At 40.2% G+C, this 21,314-nt stretch overlaps 2 protein-coding genes across 6 annotated transcripts; both read left to right on the forward strand.

Moving 5' to 3' along the window:
• The first annotated feature begins 202 nt into the window (after window positions 1-202).
• On the forward strand, window positions 203-2,303 carry LOC148733432 (uncharacterized). Its single transcript, XM_088758539.1, has 3 exons — window positions 203-355; window positions 451-514; window positions 1,356-2,303. The coding sequence occupies exons 1-3, from the start codon at window positions 289-291 to the stop codon at window positions 1,801-1,803; spliced, it is 579 nt and encodes a 192-aa protein (XP_088614665.1). The 5' UTR covers window positions 203-288; the 3' UTR covers window positions 1,804-2,303.
• A 3,019-nt stretch (window positions 2,304-5,322) lies between these two features.
• On the forward strand, window positions 5,323-20,927 carry LOC111320312 (uncharacterized). Of its 5 annotated transcripts, XM_088758439.1 has the most exons (10): window positions 5,323-5,470; window positions 8,924-8,992; window positions 9,889-9,939; window positions 11,071-11,139; window positions 11,452-11,613; window positions 12,209-12,286; window positions 14,573-14,640; window positions 15,146-15,274; window positions 15,834-19,718; window positions 20,290-20,927. In XM_088758439.1, exons 3-9 carry the CDS (start codon window positions 9,891-9,893, stop codon window positions 19,689-19,691), a joined length of 4,413 nt encoding a protein of 1,470 aa, XP_088614565.1. In that variant the 5' UTR covers window positions 5,323-5,470; window positions 8,924-8,992; window positions 9,889-9,890; the 3' UTR covers window positions 19,692-19,718; window positions 20,290-20,927. The 5 variants fall into 5 exon arrangements, with proteins under 5 accessions (XP_088614565.1, XP_088614566.1, XP_088614564.1 ...); XM_088758440.1 differs by lacking the exons at window positions 5,323-5,470; window positions 8,924-8,992 and adding an exon at window positions 9,285-9,525 and having other exon boundaries at window positions 9,622-9,939; XM_088758438.1 differs by lacking the exons at window positions 5,323-5,470; window positions 8,924-8,992 and having other exon boundaries at window positions 9,285-9,939.
• Window positions 20,928-21,314: the final 387 nt, after the last annotated feature.

Below are 21,314 nucleotides of genomic sequence, written 5' to 3' on the forward strand. Positions count from 1 at the left end.
TTAAACTAATTAACCTAAATTAATAGAGACTTGAGAAAAATGACAACCTTGGACAGAATGCAAGACTTGAGAGTCGATAAGCAACCGCACCCCAACCTTGTTTCTACACCCGGCTTTTAGATGTTTTAGTCTGTATACCTTGTGGTAACAATGTGTCGTAATACGCATGTGTCGTGAGACAGGCATTAGGGACCTTAAGCATCGACGACGTTGGAAGTCACGGACGTTCGCCGGAAGTGACTTATCAGCTGTCGTTAGCTGTTGCTATGGATACACCGTCCGTCCCTGATGAAAGGTCACGTCGACAACGCAGGAACGCTTAGTTTGACGTCTTGGAGAAAACGCAGAAATACAGGTGGATTTGAGATTAAAACTGCCGTACTTCGAAGATGATTTGATGTCATTCACTCCGATAACCACATTAAATTTTCTCGGCTGTTGTACTTGTAGTCATGTCAAGCTTGCAAGTTCCCTGTGAAGGAGGAAATTACGCTGGTCCAAGCAGATCCTCGAGGTTAGTTGTCATGCAGCTTAAATTTTTTTTGGACAAAAGTCTCTGAGGTCTTACGAGTAACTTAGCGTAATGCATACTTTGAGAAAAAAAATTCTTAGCCTTAGGTCAAAGTTAACCTCGCCACAACAAATAAATGTGAAAATTCGTCCGTTAGTTTTATGCAACAAACAGTCGGCAGTTCCTATTTTGTTTGTCGTTTTTGTCCGGCCCGGCTCAAAAAGCGACATCTAGCTATACGAATGTATACACTTTTTTCTATAGTAATCTTTGTTAAACGAATATCTGAGGTTAGTAGAAGAATATAGATAGCCGTGATACCGCCCAAATTGGTTTGAAACTAAAATGTGTGTTGCATCTAATAAACTTAATCTTACACGTAAAGCATATTATTTAAGCTTAAGTAATAGAGCACTTTTTCCGTGTTTATATAACCTCATCTAAACACAAGGTTGGTTGGGAGAATTCAAGACAGTTAGCAACTGTGGTGGTTATATACTGGCCATGCCATTTGTTGGCTGACTGGTAGAATACATATTATTTACTTTACTGACGTACTACTATCCTCTGTATAGAGCATTTAAATTAGCCTAAACTCGCTTGGAAAGGAAGGATTTTCAGCTTGGGAATGAAAAATATAAATTTTACCAAAATTAGAGAGCACGCTCGAAAACTGCAAGTAATGTTTAATTGGGGGACTTAATTTACATATCCTACAGAGAAGTTTAACACTGCATTTTTTAATCACATCAGATCAACTGGGCATGATGTTCATGTAAGCTAACGGGATACTTGTATAAGTTGTCTTTTAAAAGCTGAAATGTCATGCATTGTTTTAAAACAGTGGTAAAATGGAATGGAGTGATGAGAAAGACATTCTCCTGTGCCACGAAGTCTTGCAGGCTGAGCCATACAGGGCTAAAGAGAAGACTGTGGTCAGGGCACAGGCATGGGAGAAAATTGCCAACATTCTCAACAAAAGAGCAGAGTTTAAAGTTAACAAGAGGTCGGCCATTGTAAACTATTTTTTGGTCTTGGCCTGGCCTACAAATAGGCCGCACTGTGCCATCGACAAATCCAAAGCAGTTGGACAGTGCTGCCCCTTTGTCAGCTATGGCATCAGCGTACACTCGCAGTTTGTCTCTGCTGAGGAGTTGGTCATTCCACTCTGTGATCTTGGCGTGATGATGGTCGAAAATCCACTTCTCAAAACGTGTCGTGATCATGCTTATCTCTGGCACTGCCCGTCCAAATCTGTGGATCATGTCACCCAAACGACATGGGTATGCTAATCGTTTTAGCAACATGCACAGTCCCTCTACGCGGTTGGCCTTTGTTCGTTGGTGGCAGCACAGACTCGCAGGCAATCCAAGGGCATCACCAAGTCTGACTATGTCCATTTTTCTTACTCGAAACTCATGAAAGCACTCTGTTTCGTCCATAGAGTCGAGATCAAAACGATCGTAGTCGGCGTGAGGAAATGATGGATTTCTGGAGAAACTAGCGTCATACAGCAATAAAAATTCTTCTTCGGAAATAAAATGATGACTCCATGCTAGAGAGAGCATTTCTCGAGCTTCATTTAAACTAGACATCGTCAAGATCGAGACCACACAAAGGATGTGTTTACACTTTCACGGTCGACCGACTACGTCTGTAGTTAGCGTAATTGTTTTGCTTAACGCAATCATGTCACGAACTCCGGTGGCGACAACGTCGTTCTCAGGTTCCTCCTCCTGCAAACGATCGAACGTCCGTGACACCCAAAGTCATCGATGCTTAAGGTCCCTAATATAAAAACGCCGGCACGTAAGGGTCCGTGTAGGAAACTACATCAAATCTGATACCGATAAAAAAAAAAGCATAAAGCAAACGTGAAACTTCTTTTCACATTGTTTATATGAGAGGGAAAATGATAGTAACCTTACTAAGGCATCCACGCAACCATTAGGTTGCTTTAAAGTAACATTGACCTACAGGAGGTAACACTTTCGATTTCTTCTACGAAGACGTCACGTGTACGACCTAATTGTACCGGAAGCTGAGAAATGTAAGGTATTGTAGCGAAAATGAATTCCGCTCCTACACGGTCTGGGTTATATTCATATACTTTGTGTAATCCGATGGAGTTCGACCTACTCATTTCCAAGTGTAAATTTCAGTAATCTTGCGATATCGGAAAAATTAAACGCGTATTTGTTATATTCGGCGTTTTATCATAAATAATTTGGATATATCAACAAAGTTGAAATGGTAAATTAGCCACCGTAATGATTACAAAAGCTGACGTTTCGAGCGTTAGCCCTTCGTCGGAGCGAATAGAGGAATAGTCCCTTTTACAGTTGTGGGCTTGGTGGTCAAGCCTTTGAACAGGAGTGAGGCTAAGGGTGACCCTGTTGTGATAGAGACCTGTATCTACTTAGCATGATAACAAAGAAATTTGCATTTGAAAAGCAGCAACATCTCTATCATAACAAGGTCACCCTTAGCCTCACTCCTGTTCAAAGGCTTGGCCACCAAGCCCACAACTGTAAAAAGGGCTATTGTGGGTTGTGTGTGCTTTTAAAGGCAGAAAATGGAGCTACGTTATTGGTGGGAGCATGGCAACGAGAAAAACATGAATAAATTAGTGGAATGAAAAGCGTTCGTTGATCCCTGTGGGATTTAGACTACCGGTTTGAAAGATGAGCTTTTGTTCAAGATTTTTACGGCTTTCCGTGCCACCTAAGTGCAAGGAAAGACCGCAGATTGCCATGTGTTGCTTAGAATGATTAGGTAAATTAAAATGTCTAGCGACTGGTTTCGATGTGTCCTTGTCATTCCTTTCCACGTCTCGAAGGTGTTCTCGGAATCGGTCACCTACTCTTCTGCCCGTTTCGCCGATGTATATCTTTTTGCAATAAGTGCAAGTTATGCAATAGATTACATTGGCGGAGGTGCACGTGAAGTGATCGGTGATCTTAATGGATCGTTTAGGTCCCGATATTTTATCAGTGTTGTGAATGAAAGGACACGTTTTGCATCGTGCACGAGCGCATTTAAAAGTGCCTGGTTGGTCATTAGTCTGAAAAGAACTTCTGACCAAAAAATTGGCTATGTTTTTGTCGCGTTTGAATGAAATGAGGGGAGGCTGCGAAAAGATAGTGCTTGTCTCTGGATCGTTTTGAAGTAATTTAAAGTTTTTAAGAATGATGGATTTAACTGAGTGGTTGTGAGGGTGAAACGTGAGAGTGAATGGAATGCGGTCGGAATCTTCCTTATGCGACGTTTGTAGTGCTGAATGTCGACCAATAAGTTGAGCGCGGTGGTAACCCGCTTGAACGACGGAAACAGGGTAACCACGTTTATCGAAGAACTGGCACATTGACTCTGATTTGTGGTGGAAATCAGAGTCATCACTGCATAAACGACGAAGTCTTAGAAACTGAGAAAAAGGAATAGAATTCTTAACGTGAGATGGATGCGAAGACGAATATAACAAGTAATTATGCGAGTCTGTAGGTTTGTAATACACACTAGTGCATAAACCGTAACCTTCAATTGAAACTTTGACGTCTAAAAAGGATAAAGAATTGTCAGAAATTTCCCAAGTATATTTCAGAGCCAGGTGAAAAGAATTGACTGCGGTTATGAATTTAGTGAGCTCCTCTCTGGTAGAGGAGGTAGCGCCGATACAGTCGTCGATGTAGCGACCGTAGAGTTCAGGTTTAGAGCCGTTGTATTGGCTGAAAAATTGATGTTCGACAAAACCTACAAAAAGATTGGCATAGCTAGGTCCCATTTTGGTGCCCATGGCTACACCATTGGTTTGTTTGAAGAAGTTGTTTCGGAAAAGCAATTGAGTGTGAGCACTAGTTCGGCTAAGCGTAGTAGTGTTTCAGATTTAGGTTCCTTAACAGTACGTTGATCAAGAAAATGTTTAAGGGACAGAAGGCCTTCGCCATTAGGAATGACAGTGTAAAGAGACGTCACATATCCATGGTGAAAAGAAGTTTGTTTTGGCCAAGGAAATTAAAGTCTCGAAAAATTTGAAGAGCGTGTTGACTGTCTTTAATATATGATGGTAAAGTTTTGACGATGGGAGCCATAATTTTGTCTAGATAGCTGGAGATAAATTCGATAGGGCAACTGCAAGCCGAGACAATGGGCCGACCCGGGTTGTTAGGTTTGTGAATTCTAGGTAAAAAGTAAATACGAGAAGTTCTAGGAGTGGTTATGATGAGATATTTTGCGGTGTATCATAAACATCTGCACGTGAAGTGGGTAAGAAACCGCAATCGGATTTTGTTATCTTTTAGTTTTAAGAAACATGTAACAGACTAAGCTAAACGTTGGTTGCACCTAGTTCCTTTTTCTGTCAAGCCCTAGCATAAGAGGTTCTTCACAGTGTGTTTTATTGTAAAAGATTTGAAATTATCCAGCTCGAATAACGTTAAGCGTTTCGTGACATAATGATTTCCGCTCTCAGTCTCTAATAGTAGGGGGAACCCCCTAACACTGTCGGGAAGTTTCCCTTTTGACGTTTCAAAGGTTAAAACGCCCTTCCTTCCGGGCAGGTATACTTCGATAGGTGCACTGAGATATATCCAAAGTCTTGCACTTACGGTTGGTAAAATGACCGCGGCGGAAAAAACTTAAACCACTTTTCGCAATGTTTCTATTTGAGGTAAAAGAGCAGTAAGCAGTTCAACGGAATATTTATGTAATAATTATCGGCCTGAAATAACATTACGTGACTAAAGGATTTCCGCTTCCAGTCTCTCAAAAGTAGGGGAACCCCCCTCACCTGAGAGGTCAAACCTTGCGTGCATCTGTGCGAGTTCATTTCGATAGTTGCAGTTGGATATTTCCATAGTCTTTCAAACGGAACTTTAGCTGTGGGTTTATTGTGTCAGATTTTCTCTTTTGACTTGTTGTTAACGCTGGTAACCGAAAATAAAAGGACTCGGAAGAGCTGAGGTAAGATTTTGTTCGTAATAGATGTGATTCTTAAAATAATTTCGCCTTCCCGATAACGTAGGTTCAGATAAGCAAATTATTTCGATAGCTGTAGTTAGATGTTTCCAAGATCCTTTATATAGGACTGATGGACGAAACTTAAAAAGAAACGCCGTGGGTGAGATTTTGGCTGTAGTAGGACGAGTAGATTTGATTAGTTTGTCACTCCCGTTAACTCAGTGACATATACATAGTTGCAGTTACAGATACTCGCAAATTCATAACATTACGTCGATTGACAAAACCCTTCTTTGAACGAATCTATGAATTGCGGTGTTAAGTCAGCTAACGATGAAGGGTGGGCCGCTGGAAAGAAAAAAATGTTTTACTGGAAAGAATATTGTACGGTAAAGAGTCGGGAACGTAGATCGCATTCGACAACGGTATCATGGTCAGGATAAGTTTTAATTTATGCAGGGTCAAGTTAATCGCAATCGTCTTTAGAGCGAAGAAAATCGCAAATGAAAAACAAATTTAGTTGTGTCTTTTGCCATCAGTCCTAACACATCAAACCTTGTGTTCATCGCACATGTACTTTGCATAACACTAGAATAAACAGGAATATAGGCGAGACAATATTACTTTTTCGGGTTCCTGACCATTTACTCTTGCAGATAAAAACAGAAATTAGCGCGACTAGAAGTTGAAGAAATATTGATTGGACACTTAACTTCTCAAGTTTAGAATCTACAAGTAAAGCTGGAAAAGCTATTCATTGAGTTAAATTTCAAACATTTATGCTCTGTCAATGCAAATGTGTTCTTTTTAATATATTGTGTTGTGTAAAGCAAAGGTGTGCTTGTAGTGGAGTTTGCAGTTTTGTCAATGGTTATCTTACGCATCAGTCGCTAAGCAGCCAAAGTGGACCGACACAAAAAAGGTTTTTGTATCCATAACGTAGTTTTGATGACGAAAATGTTCAGATGAGGCCTAGTGACTTATCATGAAACACTCCTTGCATTGAACTTATTTCTTAAGAGCACGGCATACACTTGGGCGTTATTGATTTTAGGAATTAGGGGAACCGAACACCTTCTGACATTCACCTTTCTTTATTAAACTGTGAAAGCTTTGCTGTCTGTAATTTCATTTTGTACAGTTTTTCTTCTTGTAACCTTGCCCATTTGTTTAGGAATTATAAACACCTTTTTGATCAGTTATTAACTCCAGATGGCAGCATCAGTCTGTAACTGTCAATTATGAACCAGCGCCTACTTGTAAACCAAATATGAATGAAATGGCCCATGCAGAAACGTAAAGCTCTTTTCACAATGTTTCTATTTGAAGTAAAATTGTAGTAAGCAGTTCATGGGGGAATATTTACCTAACAATTATCCGGCTGGAAGAACGTCACATGACGAAAGGATTTCCGCTTTTAGTTTCTAAATGTAGGGGAACCCCCTTACTTGAGAGGTCAAACCTCGTGTGCGTCCGAGCCAGTTCATTTCGATAGCTGCAGTTAAATACTTCCATGGTCCTGCAAAACGGAAGTTTTGGTGTGTGTTTGTTGTAATGTATTATTCGGAAAAGAGTCGAGGACGTTGATCGCATTCAACAACAACTGTAATTCGGTAAGAATATATTTTAATTTATGCAGGGTCAAGTTAATCGCAATCGTCTATAGAGCGTGGGAAACCGCACATGAATAACAAATTTTGTTTAGTTCAGATCAAACCTTGAGTTCATTGCACCCTTAGGACAGAGTTCAAACAACACTGCCAACTAAACCAAGTTAAAGAGTTTTCCTTTCCAGTCTCGCGAAAATGACAGTAGTAGTAGTACCTTTCTTCAAAATCGGTAAAAACTCTTCAGTAAAAACAAAAGCGTCCCAGTCTATCTATTTACAATCTTACCTTGGTTAAAACTATTAACCATTCGAGCGAGGCCTTTTGACGAAACAAGGAACTGTTTTTACATTTTATTTAATAAGCAAAAAGCTTACAAAATAAAATTTTCAAAAATTTCTGATTTTTGTGAAGGAATGCGTGACGTTATGAGTTCTGGTCTCAGTTTCTAATGGAGGGGAACCCCCTTTTTCTCACTTTGGGGGAAATTTCCCTGTTACGCTTGAGATGTTCAAACTTCCAGAGCGTTTGAGAAAGCACACTATAGTGCTTGTAAATGGATCCTTTTAAGCGAGGTTACATGTCATATTCCCTTCTGTTAGGCTGTTATAAGAACACTTTTAAGTAACACATGGTTCAATACAAGGCGAGGATCTGGTTGTAAGGGAGGTGTTTATGGCCTTCGAACTCAGCTGATCTGTATGCGTTGTTACAAATACCGCCACGAATCTATCGTTAATCCAGTACCATGTCTTAAAAATTTACCTAAGTTTTTGTCAGCAGTTTTTTTTAGGTATATATTCTTTTGCATTCTATATTCCGGCTTTGAGCCTTGCTAAGAAGATTTTTATAATGAACAGGTGACGTCGCCAGGTCTCCTTTAGTCTTATGAGCGAGGAGAGCCCCCAAGCCCCGAAGAAATTCGCTTTTACACTTGGGAAGTGAAAAATTCCGATGCGCCACTCTACCTACACTTTTATAGCTGTAGCACAATGCAGAGGAGAGAAGTTAAACACTATTTCTTTTCAATTTCAGCGCAACTCGATCTCGATCTTTTTTCGATAGACCGTTGATACACGTGATGGCGTTACACGTCCCATAAAATCCTCTGCGCGAAAGCGGCTAACAAGTGAACCTTTCCTATTAAGAATTTTTCAGAAAGGCAATCTTGGGATCTCTTTCCTTTTCTGGTTGAAAATCAATCTGTCGTGCCCAGGTTAGAGCTTAAACTCAAAAGTTAAGTTGACGAACTCTTAGTACAATTGAAAGTATTTGTGAAACGTTCTCCACATTTAAAAATTACTGGTGCACGTGCGTTGTCGAGGGGAACCATAAAATCAGTTACTTTATTGAGAATATATGAAAATCATATGTGTGCACTGCAGTTTTAAGAACTGTATATGTAAGTGATCCTCGCAGTAATGAACGCTACTTAGCAGCAACAAAAATAGGGCCTGAAAATGTAGGCCTGCACGGGATTTGAACCCGTGACTTTTGTGATACCAATGCAGTGCTCTACCAACTGAGCTAACAAGTCAACTGGAAGTTGGTCGTTATGTTGGTTCCTATGAAACTCGTGAAGTGATAAGTCAATAACTGAGAATATATGAAACTCATATATGTGCACTGCGGTTTTCAGAAATGTATATGCAACCAATCCTCGCAGTTAGGAATATTGGAATTTTTCACGAGCCGTACAGGCCTGATTCTTCTTTTCAGGAAAATGTTTTGGTATCTCAAACATGATTGAATCTTGTGCTGTTATAAATCATATTTGGCAACCGTTGGTCAGATTGTGGCTGATTGGTGTTGCTGTTAAGCACTAAAATAGCGTGTGCCTTTTCTATAGGTTGACAATTCATGTAACTCTTCTAGCGCTAAGTCGCCAAGTTGGTTCTGTTCACGCTCAGTAAGAGAGGTAAGTTGTGGCTCATACTCCATGTTACCAGGTTAGATAAATGACAATAGTCTTAATTCCCCAAATGCACTCCTTGCTTTTTCTTTCTCTGGGAATCTCATTTTCCATGAAAGCCTTGAAGTTTCTTTGAGAAACTATTGTGGCATCCTCAGCTGTCTTATTTGTTAATTAAGATATACTCTCTGAAACTAATCAGATATAAACATTAAATGTCACGTTTACGGATACGAACTCTAATCTTTTTTACTTATGTAACTCTTCCGTTTTTAGCACAAAGACACTAAGAAACTTTCAATGACTTTCTATTTAATTTTTTAGCGCGCTTTGTTTGATTTCTGTTCCGTGACTAGCGAATATCCGCTCAAAGCTAGCTACATAAAGCTCTGTTCATTTCTATTTCCCGTACGTCAAAGTGTAAGAACTAAATTCGCCTTCTATAAGCAAGTAGCTCAGTTGCGAGGAGTCACTGTAGCGAAAGCATTTCGGAGCCGAACGAAGTTTAGGAGTTCTCTACCCCGGAGTCAAGATCCGATGTAAGTTACGCTTGTAATATTCCTCATTTTTATCATTTCTAGTTTCGTAGTCTTTCGGTTTTCCTTATCTCGAACCTTCATGTATCCGTTCTATAGTTTTTACCGCCTGTGCTGTACAAAGACTGCCAGCTTAAGTGAATAAAGAGTTTGATGCTGCTGCTTGTCTAAAGTTCAACACTGTGGTTATACTGGCGAACTCCGGTGCACAACACCACGTGTCTGCGGCATCGGGAACGCGACATTAAAATTTGGATTTTTTTTTGGATAGCCCCAGGTTATTCTTGGTATCAGCGTAGTAGATCCAACTGAGGAGGATCGAGCCAAAAGTTGATAATACAAAGTTAACATTTGGTTCTTTTGCAGCAATGGCGGAAGGTGGTCATGTGAACATTAATGATGGGAAATCTACAAGCGGTAAGAGAGAAAACAGATTACAGTTCATTGTTTTTTTTTTTAAAGTTTCCCAAAATTATCATTTCCAGATTGTAGCTTGAGATAAACAGTGTTGGACGGTTTCGCTGAAGCATGATGAAAAATGAAAGTAGAATCACTTGAGAAATACTCATTGAATTTCTTGTTTGTTGAACTGTAAAGGTTTTAACATGAACGTAATGCTTTGTTTCTAGCCACAGAGAAACGTAAGGTCAGATCTGGTGACTTGAAAATAAATTTAGCAGATGATTTTCAGGCCGCTACGGAAGCTAGACTTATTTGTATGATTAATTGCCTTGTTACAGTGTCGAGTTCTCAAACCGAAAGCAAATTTATTTCCACGCCAAGCCAAATTTGTAGTAGTGAGCGACTACTTTAGAAGTAGTAACCAACTGCTGATAACTTCTAAGGAGGTTTGTTTTTGGGAGTGTGCGGAAGATTGAATTCAATCCCTTTCAGCTTATAAAGAGTGCTGTTTATCCTCTTCTTGCCCTCGGGCGCATAAAGTCATGCACAAGGGACCACCAATGCGGACTTTTTTCGCTCTTTTCCTCAGTGCCTCTCACCAAGTTATTGCCACCGTCTGCATCTCCTTTTCTATATTCCCCCCCCCCCCCCAGTTCTCTTGTTTTTCCTTTCACTCCCGTTTTGATTGGAGTCCAGTATATTTTGTTGAAAAGATCGATTTGAATATGGGATGTCTGCTCAATAAAATAGCTAGTCGGTTCCATGGCACAAGACTGGAAATCATTATTATTCAGCGTACCTTTTATAAAAATACTATTTCTCCGCAAACTACATTTTAGTTATAGCATCGATGAAAAAAGATGTGTGAAACACTTAAGATAGAGTTTGATCACTTTTCCATTGAACACCTGGATTTACGTTGGTTTAAATCCTCTTGCCAATGCTATTCAATGTTGGAAAAACGTTCCATCGTATTTGGTGTGCCATCGAATGAAAATGGCAAAGTTGGTTTTGAAACTGTTGGTTGAAACAAAGTTCACCTTAACCTTGTTCTAAAACGTTGCACCACAGAACCTATAGATATTTAGCTAAGATATTATGGATAAAATATATGATAACCTCGATATTTGACTGAATATTTCTCAGAAGCAATAGACGTTCAGGCTGAGTTACCGTCAGACAGTACATCACAATTTGATGATGCTAATTTAAAAGGTAAGAATGATAAACAGAATATATACAACATACTCAGTATGGTGCCCAAATAGCCAAATTAATTAGAATTCCACATCCTCATCACCCTCATTATCAAAGGGAGATGCTAAGGGACTTGGACCGAGTAACGATCATTTAACAGGAAAGGCGTAGAACACTTTGTTTGTCAAAAACACAACTTTAACTTTTGAAAGCTAGGTCAAACTACAGCTCTCCAAAATACATTAACGAACTGTATATCTCGAAAAGATAGCTTTTGCATCCCTCTTGAACTATGATGTGTATTATAGATGTTTGCTGCTTTTCTGTTAGCGATAGCAGAGGTGTACTTGAAGGAAGGTGATAACGAGTACAGCAAAGGAGAGGCCGACAACGCGGTACACTTCTATACGGAGGGACTGCAAGTGAATTGCAAAGACATCCAAGTCAACGCTGTGCTCTATAGCAACAGGGCAGCAGCTCATTTGCTTTTGGGTAAGAATTGATCATTCGTTCCTAATATACCAGACCTGCATTCACAAGGATTCAATACAATAGGTTACAGTTCCGGTTGTGTACGTGAAGGAACGCGTTTGTTTCTTTGCGAGTCGAATTACGCAGCCTCAATAAAGGTAACATGATGGGAAACCTAACCAATTTAGGGAGTAGTGCCAGAGGAAGTATAAGTCAGACAGGTCCGATGGATGTGATTGGGAGGTAAGTTTAGTAAAGTACTGACTTACACAAGTCCATTGCATGGCCCTGTCACCAGCTTCACGCTTACTGGCCGTACTGCCCCAATCAATTAGTATACCGCTGGACTAACAGATAGTGTGTCGTATACCCGTTATAACCAATGGTAGGAGGTGAGCCTTTAACTATTGAATCAAAACAAACGGCCAACATGATATACGTAGACAAACTGTTCGGAACTCGCATCACATCCTCCCGTAAGATAAAGTCAGGTAATAAAAATTTATCGCCGACTTGGCAAGCTTGGTGTGTCCAATGAGCGATGTGGAAATGATTATGCCCGTCCCAAAGGATAGAGGATTGTACTTAACGTACTCACTCGAGAATATTTTCTTAGGTAATTATCAAGAAGCATTGGATGATGCAACAGTTTCCGTTCAGTTGGAACCAACTTTTATTAAAGCAATAGAAACCGGTAAGTTCTTTGCATTTCCTAAGGTATGCAGAAGTTTTTTTCGTTTTTATTATCTATTACTTATGACTGTGGGGTTGTACTACAAGCCAAGTGACCATGCAGGCAAAAAGTTAGTGCTAAGAGTCAACATTGTCTTATCAAACCGTTAAACAATCCAATTGTATTGGTTTCAATTTCAACTTTAATTGTGATGGACCCCTTTGAGTCTATAGGTAATCACATGATTACGAGTGAAATTTGGGATAAATCTGCGCGAGTAAATTGTTCAAAGGCTAACAAAGCCCGTAAGGCGCGTGGAGTTTGTATTCTTCAAAAAATTCACGAGTGCTGGTTTATCACAAACGGTTTATAAGGAAAGGTGATGCCAACAATCACTGTGCTGAACATCATCGACTTACGAGCCACACTATAAGCTGGGACTCTGCGCGGTGCTTAACCTACCGCACTAACCACTTTCAACGTCTGACTTTGGAAAGCTGGTTTACTAACTTAGCACAGACTCCCCTCAACAGGTATCAACTACTACCGACACCATACAAACAACTCATTCACGAAATTAGCATTACAAACGAACTGAACAGAACGACCTAGCTTTACCGACGGATCGAAACAGACCAATCACGACCGACTTAGGCAACTTGAGTCTTACAGCCAAGAACATCACGGCAAAACTGAGCAGTCATTGAACACGAACTGGACCAAGAACATTCTACTAACAAGAAATTTTCACTTGACTCTGATGATAACTTCCGCACAGGTTGTTGAAAAGTCAGTCACCACCACCGAAAAGTCCTTCTCAGGAAGATCGCACTATACTTTCACTGAAATTTCAACGTGACCCAATTTTTACCCAATATTTCCCGCTGTTATATAAAGTTTTTTCCTTTTCCGAGTATCTTATTAGTTCTACATTCGCACTCGATACACAGTTGAGTTCTCTCCATTTGGGATTTCTGGCTTATAGTCACTTGCGATCTATGTTTTCAGTTCTTGCTGTGACACTACAAAAGATGATAGACATCTCAAATAATTTCCATCTCGCCGACGTGTGATGTAACTACGAAAAAAACAAAAGTTTTCTTTGCAGAAATATCTAAATAGGTGTGATCTGCACATTATAGAAACTATGAGCAAAAATTTCTCGTCTTGGAAGAGGGAGCATAACCATTTTATCGTTTGAAAATGGTGATATGCGACATACGATACCCTGAGTTTAAGGCGTTTTTAGTGTCAAAATTCAAAACCTCGTGTCAGACTTGCTATTTTCTATTCAAACTTCTTGTTTGACAATTCAGATACGCTATTCGTTAACTGAAACATCCATTGTTTCAATTCAAAGCAATATTTCTTCGATTCAGTCATGCTGTTTTTGGGGTGACCCTATTCGATGAAATGAGGGAATGGGCATCTTCTGAACTTCTGATATCCTAAAATATGGAATAACGGAATATCCTATAAAAATGCAATGACAGAATATCCTAAAACGCGGAATGCCCTGTTTTATAAAACAAAGTCTCGCTAAAATGGAATTGCAATGAAATGAGTAACAGGCAAAATCAAAAGAATTGTGGTTTAATAATTATTGGAGTCAAGAGGATAGAGAAACCGTGAGGTTTTTGAGCAAATCCCTTGAAATTATAATTACCATTGTTATCATTGTTATTCCTTTTTATATGATTATTTGTTACCATTTGATTATTGTTTCGATGTCAATTAGTCACTACATTCTTAAATTGGCTTTCTCATTTGGAACAGGGTACTTGTGGGATGCAAAAGGTTTTCTGTTTTGCATGTGAACCACATTACCTTCTATCACTAACTATTATACAATCTCCATTTCTGTTTCTATTTCTATTTCTATAAAAATATGTTGTATCAGTAGCCACATGCAGTCTCAGACTACCTAGTTTTCACTCAATATCAACGTTCTCTACTGTTTGGGATTGACTGACGGGTTGTTGGCCAATGAGCATGCTGAAAGTTTTAACCGTAAATATTAATCAAGAAATCCTTACAGTCAGGTGTATTTTAACGTTCAAGTTGTAAGCACTGATAGTGTTATCGAAAGACTGGTCCGGTTTTTGTTACATTTCTTTACAGGCGTGTATTTCCTACTCGGTCTGGAGTCTTAATTTTATTTTGACCACTTTCATAATTAGAGAGTACCGTAGTTGACTATAAAAGTACAACTTATGAGTGTTTTTTAGTATATGCAATGGGTAGAATAATAATCATTAATTATTAACTACAATTATAATTGTAAATATCCAATTTCCTCTTTTTAAGGGGCCAGTGCATGTGTCCAGCTTCACTTCTATCAAGAAGCCATCGACTGGTGTCAGAAAGGATTGACAGTATCCTTTGACGAATTAGTAATTAACAATTATTCCACGGGCGCGCGTTGGATATAAGATGATAGATAGCCAACCAGGCGCGTAGCGCCGAGTTGGCTATAATCATCTCTTATCTTGCATGCGAGACACCCCTAAAGGTGCACGGTAACCTTAAACGTAAGATCAATGACATTCTTCAAGTCTAACGCACGGCATTCACGGAAAACAGCTTTTAGTGTTATAGTATGCAGTTTGAATTTTAAATATCTTGAAGGATATAGTGGTGCTGAAAGCGCCGCTGTTACTGCTGCTGCTGCTTCTACTACTACTGCCATTACCACTACTAGTGATAGAAGTAGTACAAGTTGAAATAGTTCTGGCTTTATTACTTTTAGCTCTCGTGGCTTCTTCTAATTCCATCAGGATGAATGGTAGAATGAGCCTGGTTAAGTTTGTTTTCATTCTGCAAAAGAAAATGAACCGAAACCCCTTTTATGAGACAATTCTTTGACTCGATCTTGTAAAGATTGAGAACAACAAGATGTTACTTGATTTGCGGACTCAATGTGTAAGTGAGCAAACTGATGGAACAGGTGAATCAGGAACGAAACAAGAAGTAAAGATTAGCCATGAAAAATACAGCGCAAAAAGCGAGGTTAGTGGACAGTTACGGTATTAAAATTTCATTGAAAACAAGAAGTAACATGGAAAAAGACGTTTCATTGATGGGATTCCATGCAAGAGGACCAGTTCGATGTTTCCATAGACATAAGAAAGCAGTTCTTACGTCTATGATGTCTGGAGTGTGTTTATAATCGATGATATTTTGGCAGCTGTATTTTACAGAAGTCATTAGCCGTGCGCTGTTCTCTTATAAGTTTCTACTCTGAGCTATTGACTATTTAAAATGATTGAATTAAATTATTGAATTTTCTTAGACCCCAAAGTTAAGTTTACGCTTAGCTTCAAAGATATTATCATTCATAAACCTCGAGGGACGATGACTGTGCAAAAGCAGTTTTCGTCTTGAAAATACTCAAAGAGAAATTTCCTCACCTACCAGCTGAGGTTGGTATGATAAATCCAGTTCCACCATATAGGCGCACAAGTCTGGCTCCTATGGTTGGCCATTAGAAAAAGGAAATTGAGGATACGTAGGCCAAGAGGTACAAAGGTAACTGAATGATTTAAACATTTCCAACTTCAAACCATAGGAGAAACAAAGCAACAAAGACCTACCTCAAACAGCTGTCCAAAGGGTCCTCCTCTATGCTATTGCAGTGGGGGACGAAGCTTTAAAAGGAAAGTGTTACTGCAATCTCGGATGTCATTATCATTGGCTAGGAGATTTCAAAAGAGCCATCCAGTATCATGAACGTCATCTAAAAATTGCCAAAGAAGTGGGAGACAAGGCTGGAGAGGGTGGGAGTTACTGTAATCTCGGCAATGCTTATTACAGCCTAGGAGATTTCGAAAGAGCCATCCAGTATCATGAACGTCATCTAAAAATTGCCAAAGAAGTGGGAGACTACGCTGGAGAGGGAGGGAGTTACGGTAATCTCGGCAATGCTTATCAAAGCCTAGTAGATTTCAAAAAAGCCATCCAGTATCATGAACGTCATTTAAAAATTGCCAAAGAAGTGGGAGACAAGGCTGGAGAGGGAAAGAGTTACTGTAATCTCGGCAATGCTTATCACAGCCTAGGAAATTTCGAAAGAGCCATCCAGTATCATGAACGTCATCTAAAAATTGCCAAAGAAGTGGGAGACAAGGCTGGAGAGGGAAAGAGTTACTGTAATCTCGGCAATGCTTATGACAGCCTAGGAGAGTTCGAAAGAGCCATCCAGTATCATGAACGTGATCTAAAAATTGCCAAAGAAGTGGGAGACAAGGCTGGAGAGGGAGGGAGTTACGGTAATCTCGGCAATGCTTATCGAAGCCTAGGAGAGTTCGAAAGAGCCATCCAGTATCATGAACGTCATCTAAAAATTGCCAAAGAAGTGGGAGACAAGGCTGGAGAGGGAGGGAGTTACGGTAATCTCGGCAATGCTTATCAAAGCCTAGGAAATTTCAAAAAAGCCATCCAGTATTATGAACGTCATCTAAAAATTGCCAAAGAAGTGGGAGACTACGCTGGAGAGGGAAAGAGTTACTGTAATCTCGGCAATGCTTATGACAGCCTAGGAGAGTTCGAAAGAGCCATCCAGTATCATGAACGTGATCTAAAAATTGCCAAAGAAGTGGGAGACAAGGCTGGAGAGGGAAACAGTTACGGTAATCTCGGCAATGCTTATCGAAGACTGGGAGAGTTCGAAAGAGCCATCCAGTATCATGAACGTCATCTAAAAATTGCCAAAGAAGTGGGAGACAAGGCTGGAGAGGGAGGGAGTTACGGTAATCTCGGCAATGCTTATCAAAGCCTAGGAGAGTTCGAAAGAGCCATCCAGTATCATGAACGTCATCTAAAAATTGCCAAAGAAGTGGGAGACAAGGCTGGAGAGGGAAACAGTTACTGTAATCTCGGCAATGCTTATCACAGCCTAGGAAATTTCGAAAGAGCCATCCAGTATCATGAACGGCATCTAAAAATTGCCAAAGAAGTGGGAGACAAGGCTGGAGAGGGAGGGAGTTACGGTAATCTCGGCAATGCTTATCAAAGCCTAGGAGAGTTCGAAAGAGCCATCCAGTATCATGAACGTCATCTAAAAATTGCCAAAGAAGTGGGAGACAAGGCTGGAGAGGGAGGGAGTTACGGTAATCTCGGCAATGCTTATCAAAGCCTAGGAGATTTCAAAAAAGCCATCCAGTATCATGAACGTCATCTAAAAATTGCCAAAGAAGTGGGAGACAAGGCTGGAGAGGGAAAGAGTTACTGTAATCTCGGCAATGCTTATGACAGCCTAGGAGAGTTCGAAAGAGCCATCCAGTATCATGAACGTCATCTAAAAATTGCCAAAGAAGTGGGAGACAAGGCTGGAGAGGGAAACAGTTACTGTAATCTCGGCAATGCTTATCGAAGCCTAGGAGAGTTCGAAAGAGCCATCCAGTATCATGAACGTGATCTAAAAATTGCCAAAGAAGTGGGAGACAAGGCTGGAGAGGGAGGGAGTTACGGTAATCTCGGCAATGCTTATCGAAGCCTAGGAGATTTCGAAAGAGCCATCCAGTATCATGAACGTCATCTAAAAATTGCCAAAGAAGTGGGAGACAAGGCTGGAGAGGGAAACAGTTACTGTAATCTCGGCAATGCTTATCACAGCCTAGGAGAGTTCGAAAGAGCCATCCAGTATCATGAACGTCATCTAAAAATTGCCAAAGAAGTGGGAGACAAGGCTGGAGAGGGAAACAGTTACTGTAATCTCGGCAATGCTTATCGAAGACTAGGAGAGTTCGAAAGAGCCATCCAGTATCATGAACGTCATCTAAAAATTGCCAAAGAAGTGGGAGACAAGGCTGGAGAGGGAAACAGTTACGGTAATCTCGGCAGTGCTTATCACAGCCTAGGAGATTTCGAAAGAGCCATCCAGTATCATGAACGTCATCTAAAAATTGCCAAAGAAGTGGGAGACAAGGCTGGAGAGGGAACGAGCTACCACAATCTTGGCAATAATTATTGGAGGTTGGGCGACCTAGAAAGAGCTGCCAACCTGTTTCATTCTTGTGTGGTAAGCTTTGATGCTATCCGAGCTAGTTTACGTTTGAAAGATGATTGGAAGATTAGCTACCGCAACATGCAAAGGAACGCATATAACTCTTTGTGGCGTGTTCATTTAAAACAAAATCAAGTTTTGGATGCACTTCTATTTGCTGAACAAGGACGTGCACAGGCGCTCAATGACCTTATTTGCTTTAATTATAGGGCGGGAGAGATACAACTTCGGCCTCGCACACCACCGACTTATGATTTCGATGTTCTTGCTGGCGGTGCTCCATTAAATACAGTTTTTATGGCGGTAGATGATAAGGAACGCAAGATATACTTTTGGTCTGTTAACAGCGCTCAAGATATGCAATTGAGAAGTATTGAGATAAGTAATTATGGCTTCTTCAAAAACGCCAATACTTTTATTGAAAGCTTAGCAAACACAGTGTCAAGAGAGTATAAAAGAGGTGTTATTAAATGCGAAAATCGTTCTCTCGATGAGCCCTGCCATGAGGAATCGATGAAGAGAAGGTCAGGTCATGCCGAGATCTTTCCTGAATGCTCACCGAACACAGCTTTACGGAGGTTGTATGACGTTATCATTGAGCCGATTGTTGATCTCATCAATGGTAATCAACTTATCTTTGTTCCTGAGAGCTCTTTGTGGTTAGTCCCTTTTGCAGCATTAATGAATTCTGAGTCAAACTATCTCTGTGACTCTTTTCGAGTTCGAACGATTCCATCTCTGACTACTCTGAGGTTGATTAACGATTACCCAGACGACTTCCACAGTAACAAGGGTGCTTTACTCGTGGGTGATCCATGTCTGGAAGAGGTTCTTCTCAAGGGGAAGAAGCTCCATCAACTGCCATGTGCAAGAAAAGAAGTAGCGATGATCGGGAGAATCCTTGGCGCTGATCCTCTTATTGGCGAAGAAGCAAAAAAAGATGAGGTATTGAGACGACTTCCCTCTGTTGCGTTGGTGCACTTTGCAGCACATGGCCAAATGGAAACAGGCGAAATTGCTTTAGCGCCACGAAGTGCCTGCTCATCACAGCCCTTTAAAGAGGACGATTTTATTCTAACAATGAAGAATGTGTTGGATACTCGCATACGAGCAAGGCTGGTTGTGCTGAGTTGTTGTCACAGTGCTCGTGGAGAGATTAAGGCCGAGGGAGTGGTTGGAATTGCAAGAGCGTTTTTAGGTGCAGGTGCTCGCTCTGTTCTTGTGTCGTTGTGGGCGATTGATGACGAGGCTACTCTTGAGTTTATGAAATATTTCTATGAAGAACTGGTCACTGAGAAGCTGGCCAGTGAAGCTCTTAACCAAGCTATGAAGAGCATGAAAGAGTCTGGAAAGTTCAGCGAAGTGAAGTACTGGGCACCCTTCGTACTCATTGGGGATGACATCAGACTTGAATTAAATTAAAGATAACAGTCTTGGATATTGTCGAATGTAAGTAGGTCAATATTAATTAATGATGTATTCTAAAGTAAGCCCAGAGCATGTTTGTATGAAGGTAGGTGTAGACTTCAACCAAGAGATGATTTTTAAAAAAAGAAAATTTATTCCACGTTCACTTTCACGTGGAAAGTCACCCACGTTTATATCTTTTAGTAAGTTATCTTGCCACGGTATATGTTTATGCCAGTCAGTTTTAGTGAGAGAGCAGGTAACTGGAATGGCTCTTGTGTCTTCAAAGATATGTTTTTAGTTACGGAATCACAACGTATAATTTGAAATGAGCCGCGAAATGATATCCAAGTTTAATGGAAGACTTTAACCAGAACGTCTCCAAGGTTGTTCAATGATAACGTAATGACACGAGATGAATTTCAGTTTGTGTTCAATGTATATCAAAATGAGTCAATGGAAAATTGGCTTGTTCGGCGCCGACCCCAAGGATCTCTGATACTTCTACAAACATGGGTGTGCAAAACAAGTTTAATGCTTTAGGAATGCATTTAAACCTATGTCAAAATTAATGCTTTGAATTTACGTTTCTGATACTTTTACCTGTTTGCAGAAAAGACGAGATCCTTGCTGACGACTTTTTGGCAACGATTTGTATCCAACCTCTCCGGCGACGAGAACTTTTTGAGTATCTTAGACAGTATAGCTTGGCTGTTAGTGAAAACAACAGTTGTTTTGTTAGGCCTTCAGGGCGAGATTGCTCAGTTTTAAACTTTGGTATCAAAAACTTTTCTTAATGTATAGTAGGAAATGTACCACGGTGTGTTGCAGAATAGACTTCCGATTGAATTTTTCTCGGGGCTATGGGTATTTGTAGAGCGAAGCAGCTTATTCCGCTATTAGGTCGTGTTGGTGGTTTTTTTCAGTATGAGTCTTACAGTTGTTTCATTTTCATTGAAAAGTTTAATTCATTTTTGTGGTTGTAATTTTCCTTCTTGCCTATTTACAGCACCGAAGTAGTTCCTAGGCAAACTGAACTTTGCAGTATGTTACCAATATATTTTTCAGTGTTTATAGTAGATTTTTAGGTCTTTTTTTTTGTTTTGGTTTGAGTTGGATGTTTCTCTCACCAAGTCCTCCGTTCAGGGCCAGTTTTTGTAGCGAGTTAGGTACAACGATTGAGTTGGCAAGTTGTTGTAATCTCTTTGAGTTACTTTGTTATCGTGTGGAAATACAAACTCACTTACAGAAGGTTTTTGTTATAGATTTCATGATTAACCTCAGCCCGGTAACACCTTGTGTAGAGAAAATCCCGAACAATGAAGGATTCGAAGCTCAAGCTTTGTGATTTTTCAGAGGGATGCTGTTGCAAGCTGATCAGAACTAACAGCACCCGCTGCGAATTTGAAAGGAACAAGATTCGATTTTTCGAGGGGAACTCAAATACTTTCCTTGTCTCTCACTCGTTACGAGCTTGAAACAGCTTTTTATTTTCTCCTTCTCTCGTTTGAGTTATTGAGGACGTCGTGAATTGTTTTAAAACATGTAAGGGAGGAAAGATTAATCTCCTAAACACCAAGTACTCTTTATCATATGGCACCAGGAGAGGTTTCGGGTATGAATTTGAGCGTGCACAGG

The sequence above is a fragment of the Stylophora pistillata genome, chromosome 4 (assembly GCF_964205215.1).
Source record: "Stylophora pistillata chromosome 4, jaStyPist1.2, whole genome shotgun sequence".
NCBI classification, from domain to species: Eukaryota; Metazoa; Cnidaria; class Anthozoa; order Scleractinia; family Pocilloporidae; genus Stylophora; species Stylophora pistillata.